The sequence below is a fragment of the Osmerus mordax genome, chromosome 25 (assembly GCF_038355195.1).
Source record: "Osmerus mordax isolate fOsmMor3 chromosome 25, fOsmMor3.pri, whole genome shotgun sequence".
NCBI lineage: Eukaryota > Metazoa > Chordata > Actinopteri > Osmeriformes > Osmeridae > Osmerus > Osmerus mordax.
In genome coordinates, this window is record NC_090074.1 from 4,775,011 (window position 1) to 4,785,739 (window position 10,729).

The 10,729-nt window shown below is 47.1% G+C and overlaps 1 protein-coding gene across 1 annotated transcript; it reads right to left on the reverse strand.

The window, feature by feature from the left end:
• Positions 1 to 151: 151 nt before the first annotated feature.
• Positions 152 to 9,988, reverse strand: LOC136933688 (SAM and SH3 domain-containing protein 1-like). Its single transcript, XM_067229177.1, has 16 exons — positions 9,894 to 9,988; positions 8,225 to 8,362; positions 7,821 to 7,867; positions 7,062 to 7,102; positions 6,833 to 6,916; positions 6,421 to 6,518; positions 6,065 to 6,127; positions 4,684 to 4,795; positions 4,189 to 4,586; positions 3,445 to 3,522; positions 3,191 to 3,322; positions 2,367 to 2,502; positions 1,882 to 2,033; positions 1,576 to 1,785; positions 1,120 to 1,270; positions 152 to 619 (listed from the first exon to the last, which is right to left on the reverse strand). The coding sequence occupies exons 1-16, from the start codon at positions 9,915 to 9,917 to the stop codon at positions 447 to 449; spliced, it is 2,037 nt and encodes a 678-aa protein (XP_067085278.1). The 5' UTR covers positions 9,918 to 9,988; the 3' UTR covers positions 152 to 446.
• Positions 9,989 to 10,729: the final 741 nt, after the last annotated feature.

Consider the following 10,729-nt stretch of genomic DNA (forward strand, 5'->3'; position numbering starts at 1 on the left):
AGTAGCCTATTCTGTTTGCCAGATTGAGGTATGATTGTGGTATGACTTAACATTAAGGATTACTGTTGAAAAACGAATTAGCCAGCAATGAACTAAATCTATAGTTAACAAAGGTAAAAAAGAATAATTGTATCCTTTAAATCCAAGTGAGAAAGTTGTAAATTCCTTTTTACTACTGTATATTTCCAACATATACAGTCACTCACTGACTCAGTTTACATTGTACATATTCACTTCACCATGGAAACGGACATTGCTTAACAAAGGAACAGCAGAGGTAGACAGTGACATTTCACCACAAAGAACACACCTTCAACAGTCTCGCTGAAACAAGATGAAACCATTTTTCGCCTTCAGCTACACGTAGCCTAAAACTACTGGGCTGTGCTGCACTGTAAAAACGCATCGTCAAAGGATGGACGTATATTAAGTGAAGTAACCGATCATTAGGAGACGGTCAGGGAAGGATAACCGGATGGCAGTTCGGTCTGCTCGGCGTCGCAGCAGTCGGACGGCATGTAGCAACCGGAGTCCCTGGGATGGTCTTTCAGGTTGGTCGTGATGCTCGCCGTGGGAGAGCCAGCCTCCTGGTTAGCCCCGCCTCCCTTCTGATCGTTCCCTGCAAGGAGGAGAGGAAGAGGAGGGGTTAACCTTGGCGTGGTGTAGCAGCAGCAGCTGCCAAGGAATGTTTCCTTGGGGGGCTGGTCTGGTGCTAATGGCCAGTGCATGGTTTTGAGTCAGGTGGCAGAGCGGTTAGGGAATCGGGCTAGTAATCAGAAGGTTGCCGGTTCGATTCCTGGCCGTGCGAAATGACATTGTATCCTTGGGCGAGGCACTTCACCCTACTTGCCTCGGGGGGGAATGTCCCTGTACTTACTGTAAGTCGCTCTGGATAAGAGCGTCTGCTAAATGACTAAATGTAAATGTAACCCTTCCACTGTGACCGCGCAACCTGGAAGAGTTAGGATACAGTCTGACACGATGCACTGTCAAAACCGACCACGTTATGGACACTCCTGTTCACTCCTCCTCCATCACATCTGCGGTTACTTTTAACGCGGCTTCCGCCAGAAGCCCCTAGGATGCTTCGGAGGCCCAGTAATTCCCACGTTTCCTCACATTGGGGTTCTTCGAGGCAGTGGAAGGCAGCCAACAGGCGATGCCTGTGTTCCAGATCAGTTACGTTAAGCTCCATCAGGTGCTCGTCTCTCAGCTGTCGCAGGTCCTCGACGGTGTGGTAGCCATTCAGGAGTAGAGGGGAGACGTACTCCTACAACACCAAAACAAATACTCTACTTCAGTCCCCAAAACAGACCAATGTTTTGGGTGTCAGGTGTTTTGAACAATGGTGTTTGTTTGCTATAACGGAGTTGTATTTTCCTGGTTCCAAATCAGAAGTGACGTACAGTACTGGGCAAAAGTATTGGGCACCGAAGATTCTTGACATGTTTTCTTCCGTATGCTGACAGAAATATTGAAATTATAATATTTGAATGATCTTTTATTTGTGCCTAAGACTTTTGCACAGTCCCGTATGTGTATAAAACGTGCGTGTGTGGGGAAAAGAGAGGGTACCTCCAGGTTAAGGCGTGTCAAGAGTTCATGTAAAGTTCTTGGCTGGGGTGGAGGGCTTCTCCTCGGTGGTCTCATTTTCCTGGGCAGCTCGGGCTCCTTGTCCACCAGGACGTCCACATAGACAAATTTGAAGTTACCCAGTTTGCCGTTTAGTATGCCAGTCCAGATTCCCATGGGGGGTTTGCTGATGATGTCAATGGTGTCGCCTACCTTTAATGGAGAGCAGAAAAATGTCACATGATAACTCTCATTTATCAACACAAACAGGACCCTTGCATTGTCGAGAACCCCCGGCCGCTAGATTACATTGAGTTTGAGGGATTCGGTGTCGTATGGACTGGGGACAAACTCCGTGTGGACCCTGGCTCTACCACAGAACTGGCCAGGGTAGGGATGTTCCTCGTCCAGTCTGAGGCTGTCTCTGTTACTGAAGCCATCCGACCCACTGGTGACTCCACCTGTATAACAGCACACAAAGAGCATGGCTCACCGTCATCAGGTTCATTCATTCACCTTGTATCAGTCGTAGGCACAGACGAGAGGAGGAGAGAGAGAGTCATTTAAGGGCAGCAACACACTGAAGGGTTCATGTGTCCAATCCAAACCCGCCGTCCAGGCCACCACAACTATATTTGGGATGAAGGTGCCATCAGCGTAATTGCTTAGCTATCTGGCAGGCATGGCCGGTGTCAACGTCGACCTCTGTCCATAAACCAAAGTTGCGTAACGAGAAAAGGAGAGTGTGGAGATGGAGCGGGAGGGTGCGTTGGCTCGACGCCGCGGCTGCTTACTGGAGGAGCTCTGCCCGCTGTTGAGACTGTACAGGCTTCCCAGGGAGTTCCTGGACGTCCGGCGTCCGCTCCCGAACGACCGACCCCCGTCGGCCCCTCCTCGGCCTCCCTCGCTCCTCTCCCCCCCGCTCCGTCCCTGAGGGGAACAAAAACAAACCGACTTTAGTTGCTTACCCTTTCCCCGTTCACCTCCTAGAAGACCTTAGGCCTCCTCGCTCGCCCTCCCGCGACGGAAGGGCGAGCGAGGAGGTCTAAGAGCGAGGAGAGCCTAAAACCAATCAGGAGGCTGCGGCGGGACCCCTAAGCTGCTCCTTGTTTGATTTCCTCGCGGGCCGAAGGAGCTCAGCTTCCCGGTTCATGCCGGGGCACGGAGCTCTTCTGCCAAGCAAAGTCTTTAATCTGGGGAGAGCTGCCTTGCCATTTATAGCTAAGGTGTATCTAATCTCTCTATACCTGCTCCTGTGTGCTTCGTAATAGGAGGCTTTCCACCTCCTGTTGCGGTAGGACACCAGAGCTGTCTCTTTTCAGACACATGAACAGCTTGGTAAACAGATCATAGGGTGACAAGACGTAGACGTGGGCTCCGTCTCTTTTGGGCTCCTGCATGTAGGTCTCTGGGCTAAAAGCTCTCGAGCGTCGTAAACTCGCTCGTCAAACTTTTAATCCCCCTTCTCTCTGTCTGTCACCTCGAGTGGCCTGAGCATCTTATTGTTAGGATGAGGCGTCAGGCTGTTCTGGGATAAAGCTCCACTATTCGTTCGACGGCCTGTCGTGTTTTGTGTACGGGAGGTGATAAAGAGTTTGCTGTCGTCTTTGTCACTGACCGTTTCTCCGGACAGGGCTGTGACGTGACTCTTCCCCGTCCTCTCGCACACGGTGTGGGAAACGACTTTAATCCTCCTCCCCAAACTCCCTGGACTGGTCTGTCCACTCCCCACGTGTTCTCTCCCTGCAGACTGCAAGCACACGAGGAACACGTCAACGCATTCCTCCCGAGGAATTCCGATGCATTCACGAATCGAATGAATTCGAAAATGTCACTCGGAGTTTCACGTCGTGGTACGGGCGCTCCGCATACCAGCGTCCCTCCGTATTTCGGCTTCGTCGGCGATGCGTGTAGCGTCGGGCCGGTGAATCTCCCGTAGCCGCTGGAGCGCTGGGAGAGAAGAGAGATTACAGATTCAAATGGGTTCGGATGTGTTGTGATAACTCAGCCGGGAATGTTATCTGTGTTTATTTTTAAGGCAGCGAAAACACTCCCGTCTGTATTTTCCAGGCAGACATATTGGACAGTTTCTCTAATCTTCTGCCCTTCTGGATATAGTGTTTTGAGCTGTGGATTATGTCATACGGCCCCTTTTTCATTCGCTTCAATAAAGATAAAATGAAATGTTATCAAAAATGGTTTTAAATAAAACGGAGCATATTAAATATAGTGAGTTATGTCACCTTGTTTTTCAGTTTTAATGCACTTACTACTTCTCTGTTGTTGTGGAAATACCATGCTAGGCCTGTTCATGCCAAAGCCCTCTCTAAAATTGGTCAGGAGCTTGTCTGCACTATCTTTATTGTGTGAAATCATAATCGGAGTGAGCATTGATAAAGATGAAAGCAATGGACTGCTGCGTACTGGTCCCCTGCTTAGATTCATCTCAGTGATCATTGTGGGCTTCCCTTTGATAATCTGCTACATGGCCGTTTGAACATTATGGAAGCAGGGACCTCTTTCATTGGCAGGAGAGACCAGGTGATGTTGTGTTCGGAAACGTGATGCCGTTCAAAAAAACTAATTGTTTCGTCAACCCCTCCCGTTTCTCCTCACCATGGAGTCGGAGATGTCCACGTCGGTGATGGAGCGGATGACCCGGGGAGGCGGGGCCAGCTCGGCCTGTTTGCCGTCCAGCTCCTGCACCAGGCTCTCGAAGCGCTCCCAGTCTGTGGCCCGAGGCAGAGTAAAGTCCAAACCATGGAGCTCCACCCGGAGACGGGGGCAGGTATGGTACGGGGGGTCCCAGGGCGCAGGGACTTCGGTGGGGCTCCAGCGGTGGGCGTGAGCCCCTAAGGACCACTCTCCTTCTCCGGATCCTCCTCTGCTCCCCTGGGCCGGCTGCCGCCGCGGCAACGAGGCCGCCTTGACCGGCTTCTTGTCTGTCTTCTTACTCAGCCCAATGCAGGTTATGACCGGGCTGTCCTCTGTGAAGACGTTGTCTGCCAAATGACCTGAGCAAGGGGAACGGAGGATGGGTTTTTTCGATTCATACCGCACACAAGAATTCCCCAAACGAATCGTGCCTTCGGTGTCTTGATGTTTACCCACCACTGCTGTCCGAGGCAGTCTTCCCCTCCTCCGCACCGCTCCCCCTCTTCGCTTTCACCAGCCTCTGTATCCTCTTCAAAGTCCCCTTCAGTTCCTCCTCCGCTTCCCCGGTCTGCAACACAACCCACGGTCGTTCAGCCACATCAGGCACCACGGTTAATATTCACGTCATGCGAAGACTGAGTAGCTTGCTGAAGTGATACAGTAGAAAGTGCTTGTACCCAGCAAACATGTTTACCCTGGGGGGGGGGGGGGTTCTCTCTGTAGCTTTAGTTTAAAAAAGTTAAGTTAGACGCCGACTCGGTGGTCAAATGGTTGCTGGGTGACCGATTTGCTGCAAGGCCACGGCTCTGTCAGTTAATTAAGGAATTGATTCCGTGTTCTAACAGATACACAGAGTGAAGTGTCTGTAATAAAGCCTCCATGCACACAAGCTAAATTCATGACCTCGTTTCACTTCATGTGCTTCTTCAAGGGCCAACAAGTGAGGCGAACCCTTTAAGAAGGCTTGTAGGCCAGTACCACATGATTAGAATTGGTTGCTATTAGCAACAATTCATAGCACAGGTCATTAGAAATGTGAAGCCAATGTCAATTTGTCCCAAAACGTTCCGATTTAGTCCAAAGCAGGCGTCACCGTGGTGACTGGCCCAGTACAATAGATAGAGGTCAAAACAGATCTTGGAGGTTAGTGTGACTCAAGGCTGTAGCCATGGAGTCAACATTGGGGGGACAATTTTTATTTATTTATTATAATTTCAGACAGCATGCGTGGTTGCCTGTTTTAGCGTAGCAAATTTATATTTTTATATTATATATTATATTATATATTATATTATTATATTTCAATATATTGGGGGGGACATTTTGACCAGATTTGAATATTGGGGGGGATGTGTGTCCCCCAATATGTATTGTGATTACGGCTTGGTGTGACTGGTGGGTGCGTACTGTGGATGAGGGGGAATTTGTACACTTCATCCCTCCAGATCCCAGAGACACCCACAGTGGATCCACGCAGACCCACGTGAGATGACGGGTACTGGGGATGAGGGATTACCAGAGCCGCACTCTGCCATCTGTACTGAATCACACACGGTCATGTGGACCTCTGCAGTTAGCGGTGCGTGCTACCATTGTAAAATAATGCTAAGCTACATGCACGATAGACCCAAATTGGGATAGCTCAAACCTATCTTGCTTTTGGTCACCACGGGACTGGCAAAGATTAGATATACCGAAAAGATCACTGTAACCCTTGTGCTAGGCGAATTGTGAGATTCTTGAAGTGGTTTGAAAGAAGATAAGATAGGAAACATTTGTCCGTTTCTCACTGACGGCTCAGAAATCCTGGGAGATTCTGATGGTATATGTCACTCACCAGATCTTGCCGATTGCAGTCACTGTGCTCATAGTTTGGTTTCCATGCTTCAAAGTTGACTCCCTTCACAGAAAAAAGCACCAGTTAGAAAACAGGCTGCCGTTGCACACACACTCTTATGTCACCCAGTTTCTGGGCCACTTGTACAAGGCCACGCTGTGTCACTCATGATGAACACTGACAGTAAATCAGGATTGTGGTTACATGACGTTGACCCAAAAGTGTTTATCAAGGTAATGGAGGCAAGAGTGCTGTTTTAGGAAATGCCTAACCATTTGAACCATCTGTCAAATAGAAATAGAAATACATTCATTTGAATCGATTTGATGACGTCGATGTGCCCAGTCGTAGCCTACCTGTGTTAAAGGGTGTTCTTGTCTTCTCCCCAGGTTCAGCTGCTCCTCTCTGTGTTCGGCAGACGGCACAACGCTCTGGCAGGAGACTGTGCCCGCCTCTGGTCAGACAGAGTCGAGTTCAGACACACTTTTCTACCTCGAAAATGATTTTCAATCGCTTGGTATGCAGCTTTGCCGTTGCTTTGCAGCTTTGCTGCGCCAATGTAGGGCAAATTATATCGTATCATTTAGAGTATCACTGTTACATCACTTTACATAACATCGTTAATAACACATAAACATAGTCGCTTTATTCATTGCTGCCTTGGGAAAAGAACACACATTTTCCACACCATTTCGGATTTGATGACAATTTTCCGCTTTAGCTAACATGTTTAGTTTAGCTAGCCATGTACTGGACACATGTTTGTACCTTCGTTGTGATTGTTATGGTTGAAAACAGAATCTGTCTTGTCTCTGGATGTCTGCCAGGAGAGAGGATCTCTGTCTGTGTTCTCTGCAACAGGGTTTAGCAGAGAGAAAGATTCCATTAATGGATTCGTATCAGTAACAAGGCGAGAAAAAAAACAGACAAATTATATTTGGTTTATTGTTGTGTAAAACACTATACAGACACTAAACTGATTGATTTCATTACAAACCTCTTGTTTCATTCTCCAGTGTTGATGTTGGTACGTGTGACCTGTTATGACACAGAAACAATCAGACAAAGGTTGTCTTCTGTAATCAGTATAAAATGCTACATTCTTAATTTTCAACATCAAAATTACTTTCAAACAGCTAAATCATTGAAATGTCTGACATGGTTTCTCACATCACAAATGATACTATAGTCACTCACACACACAGCAAGCGATAGCTCTCTTTTAATACACTTTGTTATGACCCAATTGTTTCACAAACTGTACACTTTGGGCTCTTCCCAGTATTCACACTTTGCCGAATTTGTTCTAGGAACCAGGTTTTCAGTGTTCTGTATAAAATTACTAAAACCAACAGGGCCATCAGAAATCTTCCCGTTTTTCAAATGCGTGACGAAACAAAGGCCGCGCTCACTGACATTGGCTCTGACTAACCGCAAGTTAAGAATACGGGTTTTGTTTGTTGATCTTAGGAGAGAGAAAAAAGGCACATCTTGAAAACCTTCAGTGGAACATCAGAAAGCTATAGTTAACGGAGGCTACTTCATCCAAAATACACTTTAAGGCAAACGCTTTGAGAGGGAACACCATGATCACAGGTGTGGTGATAGTGACCATGTTGAGAGCGGCTTCTTACAGTAAATTGTCATCCGCAGGATTACAACTCAGCATACGAGTATTTTGAAGTGTAAGCCCTCAGTTTGATTTGAAACAGGGGACGGGACCGAGTTCATCAGATAAGTCAGGAAGTTCCCCTACCTTGTCTTTTTCTTCCTTGAATGAGCTGGGTGTGCCTGAGGCTGTTCCTGGGAGACACAGAGAAATATTAGACATCAACACAGCGTCAGGGTCTATGCACTTCAAAAGGTGGAGCATGTTCAGAAATGCTAATCGTTTACAGTTTACACGACGGTGCGAATGACGGAGACCTCTTTGAGAGAGACTGAAGAGCTAAACAATACACTGTGAGGCTCGTACAGTAACTCCTGTGAATGAAAAGCTTCAGCGGTTCCCTCTGAGGTTTCTGGACGTACGGCTTACGGAACACGCCGGTGCACCCATCCCCTGACCTGAGGAATCCCGGCCGTCTCCAGTTCCAGGTCACCAGGGGAAGACTCCTCGCCTGTGGTTGCTTGGCCGTGCGACAAAGTCGTGTTACTCACCGAGGAGAGGTTGGGATCGGAGCCTCGCCACTTCTCCTTGTTCCTCGGGAGAGATGGACTTCTGTTGCGGGCGGGGATCAAGTCCCTGATGAGAGACCTGCCTTGACTGGGTTCGTACAGGCTGTCGGTGGAGCCCTCCTGAATTGGGAACAGTAGCGTTAGCAGAGGTTACACTTCAAGCTCACAAAGGCTCTGGGAATGTTCCGGTTCTGATTGTACGAGCTGTCGTTGCCCTGTTGGATGGTAGATTATTTGAATCTTTAAATGTCTAAGCTTATTTTTCTCTAAAACCATCTGCTTGGGGACAATGTAGAACAAGCAGCTGTTCTAGTCGAGTCTGATTTTGCCTCCAGTCCTTGAGTGGGTTGCATGTTATTGGAACAGGTGTTTTTTGAGATAAGTCTTGAAACCTTATCGGTACAGACTTGACTGGATTAGACCACACAACTCAGCTAGTCCGCAACACTATCCAGTGTCTTGCATTGCCAGAGTTAACCTACAGTGAATACAGTTGGGGAGAAAATAAAACCGAGACATAAATTCCATAAATCCCTGTCACAGACAACAGAACAGGTGATGATACTGATCGCTCCTGCTCCTCTAGAACTCTCTAGAGGACAGTCGTATCGTTTCCAGATCAAAGCCAGGCCATCACATCTCTGGGTGAGCTTATGGACCATCTCATCAGATCACCCAGACCCTGCTCAAGTGTGGGAGTTGCCCTTTGACCCCTTGAGCTGTTTAGGTGCCATGGGCTGTCGCTGACACATGAATTAGTGGCTGTGTGTTCCGTAGTTACATTCTGTGACCGTATGGAAACTCCTTAAGAGTGACATGATTTTTTTCACTTATGTCTCGGTTGTCCTGACTTGGTTGTCCTGGAAACCATAGTGCTGGCCTTGACTGAATTTAGTGCTCTCTCTTGCACTGTGACACAGTTCTAATGTCTAGGGAACAGACACATGCAGTCGCATTCCTCTCACTTCACACTGCGAACATTGGGGATTATTCTTGACCCAGCGTGATTTTGTCTTAATCCATGAATAGAACGTGTTCCTCTCTGCTGTGCGTAACCTGGCGATATGTATTCTGCTCCAATAATAATATAACAAATTATATAGTACCATATCTCCGTGTCCCCTTTTTTACTGTGCTGTTTCATTTAGATTCTGCAGTTTTTCTTGAATATGAGTCACTTTTGTATGATACCCCCAGCTTGCCTCAAAGAAAGATAGTTTGGCAAATAGGCATTTGCTTAAAACTCAGTATCTACATCATACACAACCCTCATCGCGTCTTACACTAACAGTTCTACTAATAAACTGATATAATATCGATTTTAGTTCATTCTTTCATGTCATTGTTTCTGTCCACTAAAATGTAATGCAACATGAGAAACACACAATGCCAGCATTTCTTGCTAACTTTTTGAAGTTCAACCAAAGTAAAAGTTAAATCCCTTTTATGTCTCTCTTCTGGAAGATTCCATTTCAGAGTGCTGTCAACAGCATTTAAGTGTCCAGTCTGACCCCGCTCAGCCGACAGCCTCCAATCGACACCCCTGGGAACGCTGGCAGGCTGACTTCACCAACTGACTTGCAAAAGTTGTCCGGTTGACTGCGTCAAACATGGAAATAGACAATCCCATTTTAAAGAGGTTGTGTCTTACCAGTGAGAAGCAGAAGAAATTCATGTTCCACGCTGTCCCTTACTCTGCCATCTCCGGCGACAGACAATAGATCGTGTGCGTGGTGTGAACACCCACGGCACACAAACACGCAAACACGCGTTCGCACACGCCCACCCGAGGCACATGCACACACAGGCTCCCCGGCTCAATAGGCTGCTACGGCCTCAGCTTAATTCCAGTTTAAAACCCTCACATAATCCAATAGCTGCAGCGAGCGTTTACTGTCCAAGACGCCTCTCTCACACAACTACCCGTAATCACACTCCCAGCAGGGGCTGCACACGACGACAAAACAAACGAACCTCTCAAGCTCTTTTTGTTATGGGGGTGCTGTTATCATTGTCCCTCACCCTGTCATCATTATGATTGGGTGAAGGAATGAGTTGCTCGTGGGAGATGCACATTTCTGTCCCTTATCTTTGTGAATGTTTCATTAGATGTCCAATACGAACTGCGAAGTCAAAGTGAGATTTACAATTCAACGTACAAATAAGGAGAAATTGTATAGTGTGACTTGATGTACGTACATATATTCTTCCAGACCTTGAAAGTGTTCTGAAGTTGACATGAAAAACCTTTACCAGGCACACCAAAAACCTTTTTTTAAATTCTGCCATCAATTTAATCATCGAATTATATGTAAATGTGAAATGTATTACTTTCATGAACACCTTCAGTTTAAGGGGACTCCATTCAAAGTAAGAGTCCAACTCATGCGGGATTTACAGACCCATTGACCTATTTTCAGAGAAGCAATTTCTCAGATTACTCGCCATATTGGGCCCATATTTTGGCAAAACAAATCCATTCAATAT